The 25,777-nt window shown below is 39.5% G+C and overlaps 1 protein-coding gene across 4 annotated transcripts in view; it reads right to left on the bottom strand.

The window, feature by feature from the left end:
- iqsec1b (IQ motif and Sec7 domain ArfGEF 1b) overlaps positions 1 to 25,777 on the bottom strand; it is a 139,482-nt gene that overhangs the window by 14,646 nt on the left and 99,059 nt on the right. For 3 of the 4 annotated variants that reach the window (XM_087801255.1, XM_087801256.1, XM_087801258.1), the window contains exon 3: positions 771 to 1,050. In XM_087801255.1, coding sequence (XP_087657381.1) covers positions 771 to 1,050 — 280 coding nt within the window. Of the gene's footprint in view, positions 1 to 770; positions 1,051 to 4,133; positions 4,252 to 25,777 lie in introns of those variants that run through there. The other variant, XM_087801257.1, reaches the window with a different exon arrangement.

The raw sequence follows: 25,777 nt of genomic DNA, 5'->3' as shown, positions 1-25,777 counted from the left end.
GTTATCTCTGGGTCAGGGTGACCCAGTGGCTGGAAAACAAATGTGATTAATGTGATTAAAACTGGACATTACCTAAAGACATGGAAAAAAAAAACTTCCTAGGATTTAATGTGTGAACTTAGTTTTGTGCCTCATGATTGTGTTTTTGGAAGTTAAATGACCAACATTCCAAGTTCAATATGATTATCAAACAAAATAATAAAAGATGTTCACTCAAGAGGAGAAGACAAAACATGAGGTTCGGCTAATACTTCAATATTTAATTCCGTCCTTATTTGGCAGCCAAAGCTTTAGCAGCAAGTCACACATTTCTCCCTCTCTGATGACATAGTCTGCAACACATCACCATCACCAGGAGCAATCGGGGTTAAACATCTTGTTATAGGACACAGAGACCTTCAGAGATGGGATTGAACTGATGATCAGTGGCTGCTGAAAAAATGTAATGTATGTGTAAAGACCTGTCGGTCTTGCTTAGTTTAGGAAAGAAGACAAATTATTAAGATTTTGCTCTTGACTTGAGAGAGAGGGTGAGGTGTGAGCTTTGATAAATTACATTTATTAAGTATTTATTAACCGCAATATCCGGAGTGAGAGAGAGAGAAAAGACCTAGTCCATACATGCACAAATTATAACAACATAAACATTTTTCAGAATATTTATCATTAATATATTTAGTCTTAGAGTCTTAAAGACAGTTATTCTGATCTGGAGTCTGCACTCAAGATAAGTAGAATCCAAATAAAGTGCACCAGGTGCTCCCCCTTACCTGTTTGTCCTGTAAGTCTGAGGACAGCTCATAGCTCTCAGACAGCGAGCGCGAGCGCTTGATGGCGTCCTCCTCCGCTTGCTTGCGGAGAACCGATTGGGAATGATGGAGCTTCGGCCGGCGGGGTCTCGAGTAACTAGGCAGCAGGATGTGGCTGTAGATCTGGCTCTCCAGGTGGTCGGGGCCCAGCCCGCTGCCTGGGATGACCGGAAGGCAAGTGTAGCTGCTGTTGGGGTCCACAGAGGCACCCACTTCACCGCCTGGAGCGTCACCTTCCACACTGAACATAGAGAGAGATGACATTAGTCCACTGAGCCAATGTTCTTTTTAAGATTCCTGGAAAACTTGTCTGAGTGCTTGTCACAGTCCTTTTGTTACTGTAATGTTAGATTCCTTTTAGTTCTTTCCAATTAGAAGAAATAATGGTCCCACTTTTTGTTCCTTGTTTTTTGGTGAGTTTTTCTTTAGTTCGAATTTTTCCTGTTGCCCCTCGTCGACTCCTTTTTGTTTTCCCTATGGACGATTATTGCATTATGGACTGAGAAAGTGGACTCCTTGTTATTTATCTCCCTTTAGAGGAAAATTTCTGGTTTTACGCTTCTATTTATTAAATTATATTTGCAATTTATTCTACCTTGGCTTGCGTGACTTTGTTACCATCCGCTTCTGGGTCACCTTGTTTATGAATGAGTCACATTTAGTTTTCTGTTGCTCTATCCTTATGCCTCAAGTGTCAGAAAGTAGGGGGATTTGTAAAAAGCTTTTTCAAACATTTGTTTAGATTGAGCTACCAAATACATTACACACACTTGTCCTTGAATTTTTCGCACATATTGTCTGATATGAGACCCAATCAACGGCTTCAAGAAAAGATAAATGATTAAAAAAACAAAATAAAGCCCACAATTAAATCTGTATTTTCATTTGTGCATGAAATGTGGCGTCAACTCGACTCAAGGTCAAGTAAGGTGTGTGTACTAAAATGTACAGCCTGGTTTTAACTCACATTTCTACACAAGAGGAGCTACTGTTGAAAAGAAAAACCTCACTAAAACATTCAGGAGGAGATTGAGGACAACCATTCACATTTGAATATAAAAGGCATTGGAAATTTCAATATGTATGAATCCAGGCGTGTTTCTGTGCTTGCAGTCAAAGCGTTACTGATCCAATTCTCTGCGACTGCAAGAGGGAGTGATGACTCTGGTCACTGCCAACCATGGGACTTCTACTCATCCTGTATCCTGAAAAATGAATTTCCTTTGCACGCTGAAGTCCTTTCTAAAAGTAAAATCAAATTGGATAGAAGTGGGCAGTGGGGATTGAGTTAACTTCTCTGGTACCTTATGACTGAGGAGAGCTTATGCTGAATGAGATGGAGATTAGTCTCAAATGGAGAGACGGAATAAAATGTCAGCATAATATTAGCAGGAGTCCACTTGAGACAGAATCATTGTAGTCCTTCACCAGAATGGACACGGGTCCGAGGTGTGTCATTACAGAGAATACACTGGTTTAAAATGCCTCATATTTCGTGCAGATCATGGGAGAGCTCAGCTATACAATAAAGCAATACAAATAGCGCAGACCTCAGCCAAGCAGCTTATTTCCAATGGGGCAATATGGCTTTTTACCTGTGCATATTTTCCTCTTGGTCATACTTGCAAACCATGTTCACACCTCTCTTCATTAAAGTCAGAATGAAGGTTGCAAAAAACAATTGTAAAAGGTTTAAGATTTTAAATGTCGAAAGTTCAAGTGTCTCTGTCACAGAATTATTGTGTTTTGTTAGTCATAAATGCAGCTATCATGTTTATTTTTATAACACCAATACAAAATTTTGGTGAAATGAAAGTATTAAACAAAGGTAAAAAAGCAAATAAAACCCAACAGTGTTCATTTCAGACAATACGATGCAAATACAAGGATTTATATTGAATTAATGACACTATTGTGAAGGATGTCACTTAGAATTGGTAATGAACTATGAGAAATGTACAGTTAAGCGCTTTTAACTGTATAGGAAATTCTCTGTTGATTTCAAACATTTTTTTCTTTCTATGATATATAAGAATTCTATTACAATAATACATTTTACCACTTTTCTTCATATAGGATAGTGAATAAATGTTGTGGCCAGTAAACCAGACTGAAAATGAATGATTAAAAAGACAAAGAATGTTCTGTTCACTTGACCACAAGCCGACCAATGGACTCCAACTTTGTTCAATGACAGACGCTTAAGGAATAATGGTCAGTTTAAATTGTATTACTTAAATATCTTGGATTATATGGTTAGTATGATGATCTAAAAATGTTATCCAATAGTCCTCATTGACAGAGAAACCAGAAGGAGAGCCCCAAAACATTCATTGACAAAATGTGAATCCAATTTTGATCAAGAAATAAATGGTCCCGACAAGAATGGACCCTGTCAAGTTGAGTTTGAGCCCCGATCTAAAATCTTTGACATCAACTTAAATCTGTAATTTTTGTCAATAATTTAAAAGTGCTATGAAGCAGTACAATATTGAAACGGCAGTGGCTGCAAGTAAGCTTTAAAGTCAAGAGGCTTTCCTCAGCCACAATAGAGGAACCGAAGTGTGAGCTATGGGGTTTTACGCTTCTGATTATTCACCTGACCTTGAACGAAGGTCGATCCGAGGCCTCGGGGGTGTAACGCCGTAAACACTGAACTCTTATCCAACAACCCATTTTGCAACTGTCCTCCATCTTACCTCGCGGCTAATGTGAGATAAGAGCGGAGAGTCCACAAGAGTCTCCGCATCCAGTACTAGCTGGTGAGAATATTAATGATGTGTTTGTGAAGGTGGTGAGATGGATCCGGCAGAGGGAAAAAAAGGTGACGTGAGGACGTCTCCCCAGGCATCTCCGAGTGGAACCTCTCCACGCCGTCCCTCTCCTGATGAATTAGTTACTCCGACTTGTGCACAAACACTTCTCTCTCCCTCGACTTTTGTTGTCTTCCTCTATAGATCGCCGGCTCTGTAGACGGAGTGGTATTGACAACCCCGGCGTTTCGAGGCTACGGAACAAAAGCATGACTCAGCTGCGCCGACGGTTGGATTACTGCGGGAGAGTCACTTGCTGGCTCATCAATTAATCACAAGCCTTTACCGCAGCATAAACGAAGCTCAATTCATTTACACAAAGCGTGCCCTGTGATTAATCCCATCAGTGGCCTTACACTGCCACGCCAGCTGGAGCAAAGGCGATTAAGGCGATAAACACTGACAATTTTTTTTTTCTCCAGCCACGATCCATCCCAGATTAGAGATGCATGGAGAGAAAGTATTCCTGTAGTCAACCGCAGCACTCTCAACACTTCACCGCTGAGCTCACCAGCTGTCCGACTCCAGCTCCAACACCGACTGGCTCCTGTGAGCGGTGCACTGCAGACACCACATGTTGCTCTCAGAGTTCCCACTCCACGTCCATGGCCGGCCTCGTCACTTCGTCCATTGGGTTTCAACTCTTGGGAGATCTCTGGCCTTCCTTTTTTTCGAAGAGGGGTGTCGACAGGAAGAGGGAGGGAGTTCCTGAGGAAACTGGGTCGTGTGGCAGTGGGAGAACTTGCGCCCCAACTGTTTGTGAAGTGTCTTTAAACAGGAAGGGTTCAAGTAAAAATGGAACAGCCTATGATGGCGATAGCATCAGTATTAATAGGAAGAGGAAATGAAGACAAGAATGAGGCTCTGCTAAATATACCGTCCTGGCTGCTGGGACGAAGGGAAATGCTGCCGCTCAGCTGTTGTCCCTTCAGCTACACTGGGACTACTTTGACAAACTGATGATGTTTGGGAAACCACTATCAAAACCATCCGTGCAGGAAATACTTGGTCATCATCTCCACCCATCACGGTGTTTATACGAAGAATTCCAGCCATCTTCTCAGCCACAAACTCCAGAAGTTTGTGGATAAAGTAATGGAATTCAAAATATGTATAGACCCCTAATTTATTTTTCTGGGCGCACGTTGGTGCAGTAGCAAGAAGGTTGCAGGTTCAGCCTTTCTATGTGGAGTTTCTATTTCTCTCCCAGTGTAACCTGGGTTTACTCCAGGCACTCCGGTTTCCTCCCACAGTCCAAAAACAAACAGAGGTTGATTAGGGAAACTTGTGGAAATTGTCCATAGGTATTAGTTTGTGTGCTGGTTAGCTGTGAGTGAAACCCTGAACCAATCCCAGACCTGTCACTGAGAACACACAAACAATCAAGTAAGTAAGTAAGTATGTAAGTAAGTAATTAAGTAAGTAAGTAAGTAATGGTTATTTCCAGAGCACCTTTCAAGACCAGGATCCCAAAGAGCTTTAACAATCACAAACAATACCCAGTTACTGTGGAGTAAACACAAACAATAAATTCATCTCATTCGCAACAAAGAGTGCCATTTAGAAGCTTTCAATATGTGAGGACCGTAGCATAGTACAGTGTCTTCACTACTGTTTCATGAGGCGTCATCAACTCATCACTAGCTACCGTATCAGCAAAGAAATGCTGACACATTGCGTGGCAGATGAATTCAAATTGCTTCGCAAAAGATCACAATCTTTTAAAGATAGGGGTGAAGCAAGTTCAGAGAACATCAGATGAATATAAACCAATTCTATCATCTGCACTCTACAACCATCATTTCACTGCAGTTTTTTTTTGCTGTGTAGGAATCTTTCCGCATGAAAGTTCCATACGAATTGGTTCTGAAATCAACAACAATAGCTACAGTTTTCAAACCAAAGATCTGATAAGATATTATTGATCTTTGTCAGATTCAAAACCTAATGTGAGCCATTTCCTTCTCTTATATGTCACTCATTTAGGGGAAATGTTGAGGTGGATTCAGTTTATTCAAGTAGATGCTACATTCTTTAAAGCAATTTCTAAAATATAGTGACCTCACAGTAGAACGTTTGGGACATTCAAAGCATACCATGATTCAATGAGTGCATCATAATAGGCTTTCACCCTTCTGCACACTGCAATTACGCCCTGCTTTGTTGATACAACAAATCCTTAAGAGATGGAGACTTTTGGGATTCATGACGCACAGTGACAAACCTTGATGCCTAACCAATCACAGCAGAGTGGTTGTGGTTATGGTAAACAAGATTTCATCTCCAGAAAAATGAGGCGTTTTCAGTGGGCGGGGCTTAAGCACATTTTCTAATGTAAGTATTTCAATAAAAAGAGAGTTTTGTACAAACAAACACATACTGTTGACTACAATAGACGTCCAAAAACAATTTATGAGACACATTAGTTGCCCTTTAGGGAAGGAAACGTCTCGGTTGTAAAACACACATTTTAGTGTAGCTTCCCAAACCTGTTGTGTGCTTCCCAAATGATTTAACACATCCAAACTGATGATTAAATAAGTGAATACAATCATTAATTAACCTTTCTAGTTAATGGTTTACAAAACATCTGTTGTTAGTCGTAATTACAGACGAGGTCTAATGAGTGCAGTAATTGTGCTGACTTTTAAATGTTATCAGTCTATGTTGCGGTTGGCGAGGGAAGCCGTTGCTGCATCACTCTGCATTAGTTTAAAAGCTGCCGCCTTTGATCAGACCTTGACTTATTTTTGTCTCTCTATTTCGGCGTGGACGACGGCAACTGAAGGTTCCCGACAACAGAAGGGCACCTTCCCCCCTTTAAAACATGCTGTAATAGTTGATCGACCAAAGTGTTCCACCACCTGAGCGCCTCAAGAAATGTGCAGCATTCTGGATGAGCTCTTTGAAAGTGAGTTTGTTGCGGGAGTAACAATAAAACCTGCTTCACAGGGTCCGAAAGTAGAAACAAAGCGGGACCTTTGATCCTGACGTCCACCTCTCAGGCCTAAACTGGAGTTAAGGTGTCGCCTATCCCGACCTGTGAACCGACCTGCGACTCTCACCATAGCAGTGAAGAATCTTAAACTTGTCCCCATTTCTGAAAAGGCTAGAATAGATGGATGTGGCACTCTTCTTTATTCCATTGACAAGCTTTGCAAAAAATCCAGTGTCTCAGATATTTTCTACTTCTCTCCTGCTTTTATATATTCTCAAACGCTAAATAGATAATAACAATTCGATCATTTTGCCAGTTCACAAATGTACACTAACCAATCAGAAAAACAAGTCATTTGTAATGCTCTTTCAATAACAACAATACAAATATGAATAAAAAATGCAAAATTTAATAAAATGTAGTTGCAAATGTTGGAAGACAGTCAAAGTTTTGTATTTGACCTGTTATGCTTCTTCAAGCTGAGGCTCTGTGTTCTTCCCTCTCCCAGTCCTCTCCTCTTTCCTGTCAAATCTCTTTTCCTATCACAGAAGTTTAGGGCGAGTGTAGTCGTCAGATTGGGGAGGAATATGGAGCTTGTATTGTTTCTAATCGCTCACAAATGTGTGAAAGTTTTCACAAATATGTATGTTAGTGTATTATACTACAGCGATCCGCAAATGTGTAACTTAATGTACGAATAAATATGTACAATTTAGGAGAAAAAGACAATTCGGTTCTCATTACACACTTGTGGCCTTTGTCACGGTTCTGACACAGTTACGATTTGTGTGTGTGTGTAACAGGATTTAACTGTAGCATTTGACAGCAAGCGTTCTTTACACATTTTTGGATCTTGGTGCAGATACACTTACACATTTGCAAAACACAGTTTTGACCGTATATATTAGCCCCATAGCTGTGATCAATCATTTTAAAGTTGTGAATTTCAGAAGTCAGAGATCCATTCTCTAGTTATGGTGGAAAACAGGAAGAAAATAAATGGGGCGTCTCCAGGGCTGTATTTGATTGGCTATATGTCAGCATTTTGAAAGCATGACATAAATCTTTCTGAATTCCAGACTCACATTAAAGAATTTCTTGCATAAAAATTCTAGTTACTTTGAATTGAAGACAGAACATTGAATTAATTCTGATGATGGCATAAAAATCTTTGCAGATTTTTTAATTTTTTTTATTATGTATTATTCATCTTTTCTTTCAACATGTCTGGAGATGAATCCATAGATAAAAAACACATCTGAATTAAAACGGTCTAGCCAACATCACCCTCAACACTACGAATGACCAAGGAATTGTCAAGCTTGTACAACTTCAATGTGAGCTTCACAAGTTGACTCTCATAAGCAGTGGCTTGAGAATGTACCCACGTGTGGCCTTCAGAGAGAGGCGTGGTCGGGCCAACTCAGCCTCAATCCTCTCCGGAGAGTACGGGGGATTAACCACACTAAGCACTGGCTGCCATGCACCACATTGCTCTGGGTTAGTGTCCAAATAGGAAGACGCTTCAGATATCAGTCACATGCAACCTTCTGGCCGAAACGAATGGATTGCACAGCAAATACGGAGAGGCAGAAAGTGGCAGATAATGCAGCAGATAGAAATCTGTTTCTGTGGTGAACTGAGTGCAGTTACTGAGATTATCTCTGCTAATCCCCCTGCCATAACTCTGACATCCAGCATGTGAGCTGTTTTAAACTCTGCTGACAAACACCCGGACAATAGAAATGCTGTTTTCCTACTGACGATATCAATTAATATGATAAGTTTGATCAATTCATAATTTCTTCGGCAGCATGATGAGCACAACCAAATGGATGCTTTTGAAACACACAGTATCTTACACAGATGACAACACAAATAACGATGCTATTATGTTAAATAAGATACATTTGATTGGTTTGTTTCCCTTCAAATGTTTTGGTATTTTGTTTTGAGGTAAAATATCCTTAAAGCTATGAAACATTACATGGAAAAAAGGAAAAAAAGAGAACTTTAGTCCTAAAAGTAACTACTATAACAGTTTATATTAAGAATTGTATTAGTTATGTATCATTTAATAATAGAAAATAAATCCTAAATAGTATAGGTTGACAGTCAGTAACATTTCCACCATGATAAGTTAAATAGTTTTAGTTACAAATACAGTCAATTATGGTCTGTACTGATGGACGTATTTGTTCCCGGCAAGTTAAACTAGTGACGAAGTGAGGAAAGGATGCAGACGCTCCATCACACGTTGAGTGATGACCTCATCATTGACTCGGCGTGTGACAGCCTCGCCAGAGTAATGACGGAAGTCGCTTCTTATTGCAAAGCGATGTAGTCTGGACGTCTCGCTAAGTGGCTGGTGACAGTCTGAGAATCTTCCTGGAGTCGGCGTCTGTCGCCGTCAAGGACATTGGTACCCACAAGTGAGGACACAGAAGGAGCAGCATCTGCTGAGAGGCTCCAGAGTCAAACACGAAGGAGGGAGGGTTGAACTCGCTAAAATGGCTGCCAATACTCGATCAGTCCTAACAAGACATGTGTCATAACGCCAACGCAAGGGCATCTGAAGAATGCATAAATAAATCTTTAAATAACAATATATTTGAAGATGATGCCACAGAGAGTAGAAGGAAAATGGACCAACCTGCATTAGAATTCCCCGAAGTGAAATGACTTAATTGACATTGGTCTTGAACTCTTCTTTCTTTCACTAAAACACAGCAAATAAACCGAAGACTAAACTTCCGCTTATGTTCTACTATGCCTGATATTGAAGATCTCACCTCTGGCAACTGAAAGAATATGAAGGTTGTGTGACAGTATGTGTGACCCCAGCTCTCTGAGGAAGGGAGTGGCAACCTGGTCTGACAAACTGCAGCTGATTGGAGGTTATTCTTGGTCCTCAGCGACTCCCCTCCTGAAAGTGACACTAGTCTGTTTCTTTATCGTTTATTCGACACTCTCTAGTTGTTATTGACTCCACAACTCACCGTCGAGCCAGCAACTGGTTTTGATACTTGAACCGCTTAACCCGAAATCCAGGAATACTTTAGTATACCTCGCGGATTACATTTCCTGATACTCAGTTTGCACCTGAGATTGTTTTCAAAGAGATCTCATCTCTAAACCAAGGCATGATTTGTTCATTAGAAAATATAAATAATAATCAAACTAAAAAGGCTTCCTTATCTCCCACAATTTTACCGTATGCATTACTGATAACTTCCAATTGTAAGTAGGTAAGTAATGTATTACAAGATAATGTGTGTTTACTGCCGAAGTTATGGGGGAAAGCACACAAAACATATGCCAACCATAAGTTTTAGTCGAAGAAACAAAAGAGCATGCAACACTACTAATGAAGATGCAAAGTAAGTATGTCAAAAATGTAATAATGGTGATGATTTAGTGGTATTTGCAGCCCTTCGATATAACGAATGTCTGAAATATATTTAGAACCTGAATTCCGTCCTAAATGTATTCAACGATTTCCTTTAACAGACAAAACTGATAACGAGTAATTCTCAATGATGTAAACAAGTGTCTATGAGGATTACACAGTATATTGCCTCCTACTGGTAAGGAATGTGAAAGACAGAAGTATACAGACAGTGCAGACAAATCCATCTCTGTCAACGTAAAAGTGCTACTAAATACTGACTCTTTAACAAAAGTCGAACATGTAGAGCAGCGAGAGTGTTTGGCATAGTGCCCTAAAATAGAGCATTGTCACATGTAGCACTTCTGTTCTGCTCAGTAAAGCAGCATGGAAACATTCTGCTGTGACAGCCACGTCCCCGCCTGCTGTATTTCAACCACAAGACCCTTGGCCTTTGACCACGGTCACTGAGCTGGGCTTACAGGTTACACAATCTGCAGACAAAACAAAGAAATACCACCAACATATATTCTGCATCATTTCTCCCATAAACTGTCTTATCAGAGCTGAAGCATTAAAATAGTTGGTAAGGAATTGAATCTGTTCAAATATTTCTTTAATTGAAATTATGAATAATGTTACATTACCATTTTAAAAAGTGTGGATTCAATAATGACTGCTAATGATACTCTGTATCCAAGTGACACAGATTGACATAGATGTGTCTTTGAGGCATTTGCAAATGAGAACTGGCAAATTGGAGTAATTGAATTAATGACTTCAAAGGTCGAGGAAGTTCAAGAGAAGTAAAAAACGACTGATGCTTGGCCAACTTCTGCTACAAGAAACATTTTAGAAAAGGTAACTTTTAGTTAAGCCCCAAAGATCTAGTTCACACCACATGATATTCCTTTTTTTTGGCAAAAGTTGAACAGTTTCTCTCTTGCAGTTTTATAAAATAGTGCAGTGGGTTACGTTCTGAATCCAAATCGACATCATTTATTTGAAAATGCAAACTCATGACCGGAATTGATCACAGGTCTCGATCACTTTTGATATTGTAACACAGATGTAGGATTAAAATACAGTATTGTATCGATCAACAAGCCATCACTAAATAGAGCAGTGTCCAGAAAGTCATCATGGGAGTTCACGGTTTTGTAGGTACCATTAGTAAGGTAGGTGTGGTAAGTAGTGCTTCCAACAAAGTTCTGTGATTTTGTTGACGTTTATTTACTGTTCAATTAAATCACAGAGAGAATAACTATTGCTGTTCCTGACTGTAGCTTTTTACAATATATGCACTACCGTGTTATTGTGGTATAGCAAGGGACCACTTTCCCTTTATTTCTAACCAAAGATATACTTGTTTATGTTATTTCATGACTAGTCAAGTGATCTGTTTTTTTTGTATTGTAATTATGATTCTTTTGAGCTTTGCATAAAAAATAAACATTTTAAAAGTTTTACAAGTTTAAAAAAGCACCTTTAAATTGGGTCTAGCAGCAATAATTTCAATACTGTCCCAGCCTCTTCTCATCAATCGCACAATCCTTTGCATATTAACAAACTTCATCCTGTGTAATAAGCATTTGGCATATGAATTAAACTAGAGGTAAAACTGAAACACACCCACTATACCCTGTAAAATGTTTTTGCTGTATTTATTCTCAATAGTTAATCACAAAACAATGACACATCCATGAGTGACTTGCTGTGATTCCTTTAATTGTTATATATGAATAAATAAACAGAGGAGGATACAGATGTTTGGCACCATTGTGTGTCTGCCAAACTGTGGCAATTTGAAGAGTAAAAGACTCGCTACGAAGTTAGTCTTGTTACTCTTTGGATCGAAAAGAAGTTAAACAACTATTTAAAAGAATTTTGAGCAGAAACCCTTTAGCTTGACCCTTCCAGTCCAGAGCGGCCGGTTCATTCGTCCTCTGGTGTGACCTGCAGTGACCTGTCGAATGTTCTTTCCTCAAATCATAACAATTTGGGAAAACGTTGCCTCCCATTTTACCTTTAGAACTTGCACAACTTAGCAGTCTAGTGGGTTTTTCTGTTGATGCTAGCTTTTCCAACCAGAGAGCGGTTTGTTATTTGTGGAAGAGATTCTAAGCCAAAACACAGAGAGTTCTGCTCCGACATTTATGATTCCAGCAAAGCTAGATTACTTTTTTCAAGCGTTTCTGTGAGGAAAACCATACAGATGAATGAAATCTGCTGTGACCCATCAGATGTTACAGATAATAGCTGTTTTGATGTTGACTATCATTCTCCAGATTATTTCCTTCCTTCCCAAAGAACACAGATTATTTCAAAAATAATGTCTGAGTTCACAGATTATGACTCAGCATTTTCTCTCTTATTATATTTATTTATAAATAGATAAACAGAATACATTTGACACCAAATCTTGGTAAAGGTGAGGTTCTGCCCTCATACATATACAACTAAAGGAAACTGGAAATTTGAAACTAAAAGTTTCCACTTATAAAGTGGTTACAAGTGTTGCAAAATTACACGCGAAAAAGATGGCATGTGTCCTAAATCACGCACTTCTGCACTTACACTTAATATTTTGAGTGCACAAGTGCAAGTTATTGGTGCACTCAAATGGCCAGAAAATTGAGTGTGGATCGATGGACACTTTCCACCCTTAACGGCCGCCATCTTAGTGACGTAGATGACGCTAAACGAAAACTACGTCACTGACGATGCGTCTTCGGAGCAGATACCGGCGTAAATGTCTCAAGAAAGGACTCATTTTTACCACAAAACAACACAAAAACAGTAATAAAAAAAATGAAACACAACTTAATAACTTGTTTCAATTGGCGAAAAGCTCTGTTAAGTGTTGGAGATAGTGTTCCAACAGCTGGTTGCAATCAGCGTTAGCAAAAATAGTAGAAGAAGAAGCTGTCGAGTCATTTCCGGTGTGTAGTAGCAGTGTTTGATTTGAGACAGTACCACCTTTCGAATTTTGGGAACTTGGCAAGTATGTGCACTGTCTTAACGTGGACTGTAAACCAGTGTACTCGAAGAAGTGCGGGATTTGGGACGCAGCCATGGTCCTCAGGTGGATGAGTATTTATGAAATCTGGAAGTTATTCAGAGCCTTGGTTTGAAACTACATATTATTGGGACCACATTATGAGATCATTAACTTGTACTGGGCTCAGCTTCAGTGGAATATCTGGTGACAATAATTGTGTTTCTAATAAGACCACTAAAACCTTTTTCAGTTCTTCAAAATGCACGTTCTCTTTATATGGAGGACAACTGGATTAGCTGTGTCATTTTATAACTTATTACCAACAAATGTCAGTTGCTGTCTCAAAGCTATTGCCATTTAAACCCATCACAATGTTGTAGCTGAGTGCAGAGATGGACAATCTAAAAGGATTTTATGAAGCATTTGTTTTACTTTACCCATCTGGTTCATCCATTCAGCAATATAAAGTGAAGCTAATGAGAAATCGCAAAAAGTCACAGTTCATCGAGTGGCTGTCCAGACTGTAAATCACATACTCACTCAGCCAAATCATATTCCTGTCTATGAGTTTTCCCTGAATTGCATAATAAGGGCATGGTTGACTTGACTGACAGGTCAGGATGTTTTAGTCATAATGGGAGTCATCTGATCATAATTCAGTCTGCCCGTATGGCCACCACTAGACTGGAATACTACATTTCCATGATGGTCTTCCCATTGATTGGCTTAAGGGGGGTGGATCAATGACAGACAGGAAAGTCACAGACAACCATATTGTATACAGTCTATGAGTCTAAAATTCTGTGACTATAGCATCGGGCAACTGATTGCATCAGGAAAGCCGTTATAATTGATGCCACATCCAGGTACTAAAGAAAGTATTTAAAAAACTACCACCTGCTGCTAGAGGTCGATGCCCATGAGTAGAACCATCAACTTAACTAGGAGTGAAAGATATGAAACAGAGCGACATCATGGCTAATCGGCACAGCAGAGGACTGGCAGCTGTCAGTGGATTTGGGCAGCCAACTCAAGTCCCTTCAGCATGTTGATGAGACCACCCTCGGACCTGACATCATCCTGGTATCAGAAGCCGTGTGGTCATGTTGGAGCTCACAGTATTTTGGGGAGAATGATGAATGAGAGGACTTGAAATGGAAGAAGGAAAAAAAGGACCTGGTCAGCACCAGCCACAATATGAAGCTGGAAGGCAAGTGCTTGCCCGGGAGTTTGGTTCTTAAACTTAAAAGCGCTCTTTTATACTATCTCTCCAGGGTAGGAACAGTACTGCTACTACTGCTCCTTAGCCTGATAGATAGAAGACAATAGCAGGATATATAATTCGCTGAAGAAATGTGACTTTTTCTCCCCTATTATTGAGCAGGTTCGCCTAGAGATAGTGACTGTTAGACATGGTTTTGCCATGTATTGGTTTACCTCAAGTGTAAGGGAAATTCTTTTGCTCACTAATTAAGTTTGATGTCATCTGTCTTCAGTCCAGAAGTCTTAGCAGCTTTCTCAACCATAATGTCTGTGAATTGTGAATCGATTCAGAAAGACAGACCATTCTCATGTGCAACCCGCATGAAGAACCTTTTTAGTCAAGCACTGACTTATTTCTCGGAAAAAGAAACCTTGCAAAGTGCTTGTGGCAGCCGTGAGGTCTTTTTAGAATTCAGCAGCTAACATAACCAAAAAAGATTTCCAATCAAAATTCCCTCGAGACATCAGACATAAGTCACAAGGTAGGTTCTGAAGTTAGGTCTCACTGGTAGACAGCTGGACAAGAGTGCATTACTAGTTCATCCATGACTCAAGAATATTGGCAAAAAACTCAGATATTTCTCATAGTAGACAAAAAATGACTCCACTTGGCCACTACTTTGTTTTTTAACATGGTTGACAACTCAATTTAATCGCGGAGCATGTTGAGTAGGTCAGAAAAGAGAAAGAGAGATCTCTCCTCACACAGAGAGAAACAAATCATTGCAGACAATCACAAACCCGGGGTTCTTACAGCTTAAGGCAAGTTAAGTTAAAGACATTTTAACATATTTTTAATACCATTTGAAGTTACATTCAAGAACAACTCGACATTCTATATTTTAACATAAAACTTGTTTAATATAACCACACCTACTCTGCTGTGATTGGTCAAACATCGAGGTGTGTCACTGCAAGTCTCAATCCAGAAGTCTCGACCTCCAAGGGACTTGTTTTATAAGAAAGCAGGCGAGGTTACAGCTGAAGGAGGAGTTAAGCCATTATTCCGTTATAATAGACTTCGCTCTCGTAACCTCTCGTTTGCCAAGATTTTTGGATGGTAGAGAAGTTTATAAAGTAATAACTTCCAAACTTTGTCATGATAAGGAACTCACTGCATCTTGGAGAGGAAGACTTTAATATTTGAAACGTGTGAGTGAGTCAAGAAAGTTGCTTTTCACATTATTTGCCCTTTAAATGTACACTTGTTGCCCTCGGAAAGTCTCTTTCACTGTTTTAGTTATTTACAGTATTGTGGGAGTGGATCAATCTGTAAATAGTTTTTATTATTAATGTTACCAATTTTTTTTAAAGTAACATAAAGTCTAAGATACTTTAAGACTTGTCCATTAACGGAATGCCTTTTAAAACTTTTTTTAGGATCTGCAGGAACCCTGTAAACTCAGTTTGTTTCTCATTTATTCATGGTATTTTGATACAAAAACATTGTTTAAATAAGTCATTTTCAAATTGTGTTATATGAGAAGAGGTTGACCTTAAAAAACAGAAGAAGATCTATAGTATCTTTTATTTATTTCACAACAAGGTGTGTTGAAGTGCAACTAAAACCACTTTAGCAAACTCACTTTACTTCCACAGCTCTTGTTAAACAGCTGACAAGTTGCTTTGCTCAGCAAGTAAATCTGGAGCTTTAACACAACAACAACAACAAGAGCAGCAGCAGCAGTGCTCAACCTAGTTGGACTCATCACAACAGAGGATTCCATTAATGCAGAATGATACCAAGGAGATTAATGCTGCCTAATCTACCCAACCTGAAAACGAGAAAACCTCATCATGCCCCTGAGAAGGAATTAAAAAGCCAGTCACACATGATCCGTCGCTTAGGGTCTTTTTAGACTCATCATGTATGAGTGAAGAACATGTGATCAGCTAATCATTTGTCGTGATGGATATGATGAGCGTCCGTGACCCTTCGTCTCAGTGACAGCAGCAGCGGCCAGTGACAAGTGCAGTCGTCTCAGTCAGCAGTCTGATGTAATGCACTATTCCTGGCTCTGTTTATAGGATCAATACCAGCGCGCTCACGGGTCCACACACCTTTAAAGAGTCAAATCTGCTTAGAGGACAGCGGCTTGCACTGGAGAGGTACGAGAGACAGCAGCTCACAGACCACCACAACAACAACCACTGTCTGACAAGTTGCCTGCAGCCTGCAGAGTGGAGAGTCCTGCAGCGAAAAAAACCAGCTGCTGCCATGACACCACGCAGGAGGGAAGAGATGGGTAAGAGGGCGAGGATAGAGGGGGGGATTGCAGCTGCTGCAGTCATCTCTGCCAGACACCTGCGAGCATGGACAGCGGGCGTAAACAGAGTTCCAACAGATGACTTCACTGCTGTTTAAAGCTGTGTCTTCACACGTAGACGCGAGGCTTCTACACACTGACCTGAAGAGGCGAGAAAAGTAGAACTCCTATCAGCCACGAGCGACTTGGGAGCATCCTTTACCTCCAGCTGCAGACACACACACTCTCTCAGGCCTCTTCACCCCTCAGTCTCTCTCCCTGTCACACTCACCCGGCCACTCCCATCTCCCTCTCTCTCTCTCTCTCTTTCCAACCCTGCTCTGGACAAACCACCCCCACCTCCTGCTCAGAGTGTGTCCAGCATGATGCAGCTTCTGCAAGGTCAAGCTTGTTCGACTCCAAGTTCAGATTTCCACCACCACTTACTCAAATGAGTGTATCTATATATATCTATACATATCTATCCAACTATCCATCTATATCTATACAACCCTCTATATCTTGATTTTCTGGAACTCCTGTTGTGTTATCAGTTTTATCTTGATCTGTAAAATATATACTTTATTGAATATTGTTTTGATTGTTTAAGCGCTTTGTGACCCTGGTCTGGAAAAGCGCTATATAAATAAAAATTACTTACTTACTTACTTACTATATCTATAGATATAAAAAACATTTATTTGCATAGTTAAAGTCTCTACTTCATCTCATTCTACAATCATTTAAAAACAATTATTATTACACTTCCTCTAACTCAACGTTCTTTTTTACAAATAATAAAAACTCAGGGAAAATATTTAAATATTTTTTTTTGTTTTAGTTTGACACCTTTTAAACATTTTTAGTAGTTAGAGTTGGCCGTTAAGAAATTGAAAAGTTGAATTACATTTGATTATATACAACAAAGTGTTGATGGAGGACAGAGGTTAATACATAATGACTATGTAGGTAAACAACAACATTGACTGATGTGTACGAACATTTCCCGCCTACGAAGACCAAAGACATACTGACAGACTTCTTCGGCTTCACAGCTTCCGTGCCGCGATGTCAGAACATGCTGACTAACACCACGCCGCTCGCACACAAAACACGCGACTGACAAACACGCGATACAAGGAAGCAAAAACAGGAACAGAAAATCCCAGCTAGAGGTGAATGAGGAAAGAAGTCTGTCCTTACTCGTGTGCCTTCAACTTGCAGCTGGCATGGAGTGGCATTAATATCCAGGGCGCTGTCGACCAGAGAGAGGAAGTCTGCCAGGGGTCGTGCCCGCTGAACAAACCTGGCACTTCAGCCTGTGTCAAGGTGACGGATGCAATCAAACAAGCGCCGGTGCCAAGAGGAGCAAACCATGGACGTGGAGAGAGTGAGGAGCAGGGTATACCTGCTGGACCCGAGGATTAGTGCTAATGGGATTTCCCCCTCGTGGCTCCTCCTGACAGGTGGTATCCTCTTTTAGCTCAGGTTGAACCATAACTAGAGTTTAAACTATGATTCGGGAAACTTGTTGTTTTGTTCCTCAGTCTGGTCGTCCTACTTTTACTTCCAGTCTCCTTCCAGAAGGAGCAATTTCCTACTGGATCTGGAGATTTAGAAGTCCATGATAATGAAGGTTACCACGATAAATTTTGTGTTCACCACCTTGTCCAACACTCCTCACTCTTGTCGCTTCTGAGCCTTCCTGACCAGGTAGATGGTGCTCCAGGAGAAGTCATTACTGAGGTGGACATCTGGATATTTGCTACTGGAGATGACGTTCACAGCTGCTAATCTGACATGCAGGCTAGGGAAGGTTTTTCTCCACATTGATGCAGATATTATCTCCTGTAGTTGTGCCACTTCTTGTCTCTATTCAACTCATCCTTTGTTATTGATGAATCCGACCACTGGTGCATCATCTGCAAACTACACATTACGACAGTTCCCTACGACTTCACCTAATAGCACAAGAGTTGTCACTACTTGCTCTTTTAGACTATTGTAACACTTTATTTTCGTGTCTAAACAAGAAGGAGCTGTCTCACTTGCAGTTAATACAAAACTCTTCAGCGAGAATTTTGACCTGCTCTAGTAGAAGAACTCACATTTCTCCGATCCTTAAAACTCTTCATTGGCTGTCAGTTTCTTTCAGGATCCATTTTAAAAATTCTGATTCTTACTTTCAGATCTATTCATGGTCAGACTCCTCCTTATATCATTCATGTTCTAGTTCAGGATGTGAATTTTTTTAATTTTTTATAAATTAATTTTAACAATTACTATATCTAGAATCCAGACCCTAATTGGAAGCTATAGGAAGCGTTTAGAGGCTGTTATTTCTGAAGGAGGATGCACAAAATATTGAATAATCTTTCTTTTGTGATGCCTACATTTATGCACATAAATACACTAATACATAAATACACTAATAGTACAATAATTCTTGTACACTTTCTGTAAATCATATAAAATGTATTTCACTTCTCAAATATCGCTGTGTTTGTCTCCTATGAGATATATTTAACTGGATTTTTTTATACAAACAACCAAGGATTTATAAAGGAAAATCATGAAAATGTACAGGGGTGCCCAAACTTTTTTGTACCAATGTATATTTTATCACTATATCTCACCTTGCAAGACAGTGCTCAGGTAATGCAAACTACCAAGAAACATACCTTTTGCAGGTTGGAGTGGGAATACAGTCTTTTGTTTTTTTTAGGGTAGAAAATCACAAGTGTAAAATACAAATATGCCTTAGTCAAGTGGATTAATGGAAAGTTGATGTGTTTTGTGATGTAAGTGATGATGCTGTTTAACTTGACTCGACTTGAACATGAACTCATCTTTTTCAGATTAAATTGAGGAAGATTTATGAGATAATTCAAGGTTCTAATCGATTAACGGAAGTTGACGTTGCTCATCAATCAAACGACGATGTATCACGTGAGGATTTCAGTACAGGTACACGTTGACCATTAACATCACTGGTGCTCATTCGAAAGGAGAAGCCTGCAGGGAGAGACGAGGGGCTGGTCAGGGTCAGAGACTGACAATAACCCTGAGGCACGTCATAATGTAATGATGCTAATGAGGATAAAGAGGCTTGTTACTATTTCTCTGTAAGCCTCTGGAGAGGCAGGACAGCTTGTGACATCGCAGGGATCAACAGCATTTCAACACAATGCTCGCGTGGTCCCGCCACACAGATGGACATCCTCAACACCTGACGACGAGAAGATCCTTAATCACATCTGCTGCCGCTCTAATTAAGGGGATGTTCAAGAGGCGAGATGGTCTCACGGGAGTGGAACTCGACTCATGGATTATTTCTGCGGAAATTGTCCGAATGAGAAAACTTTACTGGGAGTTTTAAAACACATTTTTACATGCATACAATTACATGAAAAATAAGGAAAAGGAAAATAATACATTTTCATCATAATGATGAAAAGGTGAAGACATAAGTAGTTAATTATGTCTTTAAAAAGCTTATTGTTCTACTACCTTCCCATATTTTTTTCGAGTTGTCTCTGGGTCAAGGTGACCCAGGGCCTGGAACCTCCGCCACTGCACATGGATTTCTTAAAGCCAGAGACAACACAAGGGATACCACAAAAACATTTGTTTTTTGGTCTCCCAGAGATATAAACAAGGGTTAAGTAGAAAGCATAGCAAGACAAGATGCTGCCAAAACCCTCTTTTTCATGCAACGGTTTTCAATAAAGACAATAAAGAATTTGCTTGTTCACTTAATGAGACTTCTTAACTACTTTTTTTTACTGCAGAAACACAAAAAGTACGATTTATTGAGATGAAAAGTTTCTTCTAGTAATCTTTGCTAGATAATTGGTCTTGATTGATGGATACACTTCTCTATGATGTATTAAACACTTAACAGGGAAAAGACAAATCTGTTCATTTAAGAAACGCGCAGTTAATACATGGAAATGATGAATCTTCACGACAAGATAATCTCATCTGGTAGAATTTACAACTCTCTCAATCCCAGTGGTTTGCAGTAAGAAAACATTTTTCACAGACGTTTTCTGGCAAACTTTGTAGTTTTGTTAATGGAAAAGGATGTTAAGGTTCAGGCGAAGTTTTCAAACTTTCTCAAACTTGTTGGTTTTACATTATGGTTGACCTGTGTACCTGCACATGCTTCAGTGAGGTTTCTATTAGACTTTTTGAGCTGCCATATTTATTGCTCCTGTCGATGGAAAATGTTCAATATCGGTCCTGATACTGATACCTTCACCTCGATATTGGCTCCTGAACTCTACTTTTTTCTAAGCCAATTTGATAAGATTAATTATAATAATTAATACTGAGTTAAAAAGTTCAGCTTTGGTGAATTTCCACTCAAAACGGTTTTCTTACAGAATAAAAACAATAATTTCTAGTGCAAAAGAACATTTGCCAAGTGACAAATTAATATGATTTTTACTTCATTTTTTCTTCTGAAAAATACACACATTATTAAGTTTGGATCACGTGTAGGTACTACAACTTTGCACTGGAAGAAGAAGCAGGTTATGATACTTGGCCCTTCGTGGCAACAAATAAGTAAAAATTTGGGATACCCTGAACATTTTCTGAAAGTTCATGTACAGTTTGCAACCAAAACTATTTTTCAAACCAATACCGCTGGCAAAACAAGGTACGGTAAGCAAAAACTGTGTGTGCAAAAAGTCTGCTTGGAATTGTTCAAATACCCCGGAGAGAAACCTACACATAGCGAAAGCAAAACTTGCAATTTCACTTGAGGCTGGGAAGTCACATGCTGGAAAGCTTTGATACACAAAAGAAAGCCACAGCTACAGACAATGCAGATCACAAGCTCCCAAAAATATTCAATCGTACGAGAAAATTGGCATAATAAGTCATTTTGGGGTTTCGTCTTTGGCCTAGGGTACCTCAATTTCTCGTGCAAAATATATACGACATGAGAGTTAGTGTTACTATTTTTAACATTTGTGTTCAATGGTTCAATTACCTTTTGTCGGTGTAATCTTTTCAAATCAGAAGTTTTCTAAGAAATGACAGCGTGTCAAGGAAGAACTGCTGAGGCATCTTCTGCGGGATAAAGTTGTGAGTTGTAATGAAACTTCCATTTCTTCAAGCTGCAGATTAGAACAAGCTAGCCTTCCTCCGAGAGGAAGAATCTCCCCGGAGAGTTTGGAAACATCATGGAAGGAAATCTGGAGCTGATTATTGGAGCTTAGATTCGCTCATTAAAATCACATGAAACAGACTTGCTTGTTAATTCACTCAGCAAAGTATGGAGTGAGCGCGGCCCGCAGCAGAGTCAGGGTGCATTTCACCCTCAAGACAGGACTTGGCAGAAAGTCTTTCCGCCAAAAAGTTTTGTTTTTCTTCTAACACAAATGAACATATTTCTACCTCGGAGAAAGCAGATGGTGCCGTGGAGGAATCTGACGGTTGTCAAAGTGTATCCAAACAGAAACAAAAATGAGGTCCTGGATTATGTTTTTATGTTTGTTTTCCCAGGCGTGATGAAGATAAACTGTTCTTACGAATGTGCGCAGAAGAAATAAAGTGGGTGCATGTGCAGAAAACTCCAAAAGGAAAGCCCTAAAACGGTGCATATCTTGATAAGGAGATTTGTAATTTGTATTTTTAAGAAAAAAAACATACATTAAAATCAACAAAACAACTAATATGATTGGAAAACAGAGTTGGCTAATGGAAAAAACTTAAAGCTTAAACTTACAGTGCAGTGTGAGAGAAAACAATTTACAACAATACATGGTTTATGAGGTAGTGATACGAGATGAATCCAGATAAAACCACAAAGACTGAATACATTCTAAGTGTTGAGCACAACTTTTGAATTGAGGCTGTTTAAAATGAAACTCAACACATGAACCAATGCCAGCGGAAAAGTAGCCAATAGTTGACACATTAAAGTTTCCATTCCTGCTTCACTTGGATCTAGTACCTCCTGGTTTTCACACACATTTGAGAACTAACCTAATAATAACCAGATTTTAGGCAACTTTTAAACAAATATTTGTGAGTCTTTGTCTCATCCGATTGAGCTCTTAAGTTTCCTGTCCTCAAATGTGTGTGTGAAAGCGTGTCAAACTGGTTCTTGGTCAATTCCGGACAGTCAACCAGCTCTAAGGAGGGTCCAGGTAATTCCAAACTGAGCCGGCAGAGATGTACTTTAGCCTTTTCTCAACTGTGGGACTTTATACTAGAAGCTTGAGCCTCTATTAATAACATGACTATAAGTTAAAACATTGGGTTTTGTGTTAAAAAAAAAACAACAAAGCTTGTTTAAACGCTTTAGGGGGAATTAAAAATATATATATTTAACCTGTTTGGTAAAAGAAATTGTGTAAGTGTTTTTTTTTTATAATAATGGGTAAAATAATATTGTTATCTGTACTTCTGAAATGGGCAGAAGCTTTGACAAATTATTTGTTATGTTCAGTGAGATCATATAATATTTCCAAGAGAAAAAACAATTCTAAGAGACTAAACATATAAGCAAATATAATGGATCTAATGCTGTTTTAATAAGCAGCCGGACGTTGACTGGCATGTATGCTTCAAATATAGAGCAATGTACTTATAATATTTAATTATTTATAGTTTGAAAGTCTGTGTTGTTATTTGCTTGAGTAACATTACTTGCAGGCAGTTCACCTGTTAACCAGCAGAGGGCGTCAAAATCACACCATCCCTCCTGAAGTTGTTGCTATAAACACCCAAACTTATCAGGTCCCGAGCATCTCCCGTCCTCACCAAACATTTGCTACATCACTCAGGCTCAGGACACGCAGCTGGAGACCCCGGGATTGTGATGATGAGGCATTGTGTCCTGGATCTCAGAAGTCTCTCTTCTCTCACCAATTAGATCTGGCCATGCTGAGTGAGGGGGAGGAGAGAGATTCATCCTCCTCTATCAGAAGATGCAAACCACTCAGGGGAGCTCATTAAAGCCGCCTGCAGCCCGGAGGCCGGGCGTCCTGTTGGCATCGCTTCTGACACCACGTCAGCGCGGAGAGACTCGACACAACGCCGAGGAAGGAGCCGGCATGAGAAGGCAGGTTCGACTGTCAGAGGAACCGGGTGTCAAAGCGTGATGCACGGCGCCTTTGAGTTGTCTTCTTGATCAGGTAACTCATTGAGGGGTTTCGTCACAGGTGACAAATATCAAGAGTCTTAAGACCGTATGTGTTCATTCTAGAAAGAAACATGACAAAACCTGATACTTGCAGTTACTTTATCTGCTGCCAATCTAATAAAGAATTCAACCACACTTCTAATATGGTCAGGTCGAAGTCATATGTTGCACATCAGTTTTATCTTGCCCTTTAAAGTATATACTTTATTGAATATTGTTTTGATTGTTTAAGCGCTTTGTGACCCTGGTCTGGAAAAGCGCTATACAAATAAAAATAACTTACTTACTTACATTTGAAGGGAAATTCCTGTTTTTTTTTTTCTTTTAATGAGCATCTATTCTTATTTAAAGTTTAAAACATACTGAAAGTTGTTTACATTGTCTTTCTCTAAAGGACATTTTGTTTCTTTAAAAATACAGATGTTTTCTTTAACATCATGACTAGCAATCGTGATAATATTAAAGTAATCATATGATTTGGCCATAAACATGCAGTTCCTACTATATCTCAAAAAATGGTAACATATCACTTCTCTTTAACTTCACAAAAATGTATTCAAGAAGTCAAGGATTTTTTGTGTGCTATTTTATTCATTAGGAATGGAAAAAAAAGGCGATTAACAAAGAAAAAAACATAAAATAAATCTCACACATTTTCTCCAATTTAAAAACAGTTTAAAAACTGAAGAAAAGTCATCTTAATAAGTCCAAATATTAAACAAATAGGACTTTTGTCTAACACATTGTTTAAGTTGGCCCCAACATTTCCCTTTTGATTATATTCCCACTCATCAGTTTTTCTTAATGATGGGGCGTGGTTGACTTGACTGACAAGTGAGAGTGCTTTATCCACCACAGCCTCATCTGCATAGACTGGGTTTTATCGCCCAATCACAAATCAGCTCGCCTGAACTCCACCTGTACCTGAGTCTTGCTAAACCAGAAGACTGTATTTCCAAGATGGCCAAGAACCCTTGACGCCACAGGGGCTACATCCACGTCTCATGTCGTCTATGCTTTCCTCATGTAACAAAATTCTTTTTAGGTCAAAGATGAACTTTTGTCACAATCATCTGATTGGTTGCTGAAGCCTCATGATACAGAATCAACTCTATCACGATACAGTGTCTTTCCTTTGAGAGGCCACTAGATGACACTCTCTACTTTATAATATTTGCCCATGGTCTCTTCATTCAATGAAAACTGGCATCATTTTCAGTGGCCTTTCCAACTGTATCACGATACAGCATCCGCTGCCTCATGAGGCTTCATCGACCTATCATTAGATCTGATTGTGGTGAGCAGGATTAAGACATTTTTTCATCATTCCTTTTTGAACTAAATAATGGAAAGGAGACGTAAGTGCGTGTAGCGGACCAGTGTATAACAGTTTCACAGAAAACTGGACACAAGTTACCATGACAACACGTTCCTAACAACCATCTTTTCAAAGGTTTATGAAACCTTTCAGCTCTTGAACTCTTAAGAAAAAAAAAAGAAAATAAAGTTTTGGTTTTATCGTCAGAAAAAGAGAAAAGACGGATAAAAAAAAAAAAAGCTCATGTGATCTCAGATGAAGACTATTCATGTTTCATGATTCTAGCAGCTCAGATGATGCAGAGAGCGTTTGTGGAAAAGAGAAGTGTGTATGAACTAGTGCTTGGTTCTGCGTTTTACATAAAACATTTGAGATTTTCAACATCTTTTCGACTGTGACGATGAGAGGCATCTTCAGAGATCCACACCAGCTTGTTTCTAAACCTGATATAGGGGATGTTATGAAAGCTGCCAGCGCCGAGAAGCAGAAGAATAAAAACGAATGTTAGCGGCTCTTTGAGGCGTCGACGTCTTCGAGTCAGAACCAGAGGGGATGATGTGAGACAAAGCCAGCCAAGCATTGAAAGAAGCCTCTCACTCCGCAACACTTCACAAATATCTGATGACAACTGGCTTGATGCACATTAGCCTCGCACACCTTCTTAATGGTCTTCAGCAGCTGCGTCGCTCATCTTTCCTCGACACATATTCATCATCCGCACCACACCCACCAGCGCACACTAAGAGCTAATCAGATGTTAAAAGGCTTTTCATTAGAGCGAGAAGAAGACAGATTGCTGTGTGGGGACCACTGACTGAGCTCCTAGTAATGACCTATGG

The sequence above is a fragment of the Callionymus lyra genome, chromosome 10 (assembly GCF_982586985.1).
Source record: "Callionymus lyra chromosome 10, fCalLyr1.hap1.1, whole genome shotgun sequence".
In the NCBI taxonomy this organism is placed as follows: domain Eukaryota; kingdom Metazoa; phylum Chordata; class Actinopteri; order Syngnathiformes; family Callionymidae; genus Callionymus; species Callionymus lyra.
The sequence above is the reverse complement of the archived record's forward strand: the minus strand, read 5'-3'. Positions and strand labels throughout refer to the sequence as shown.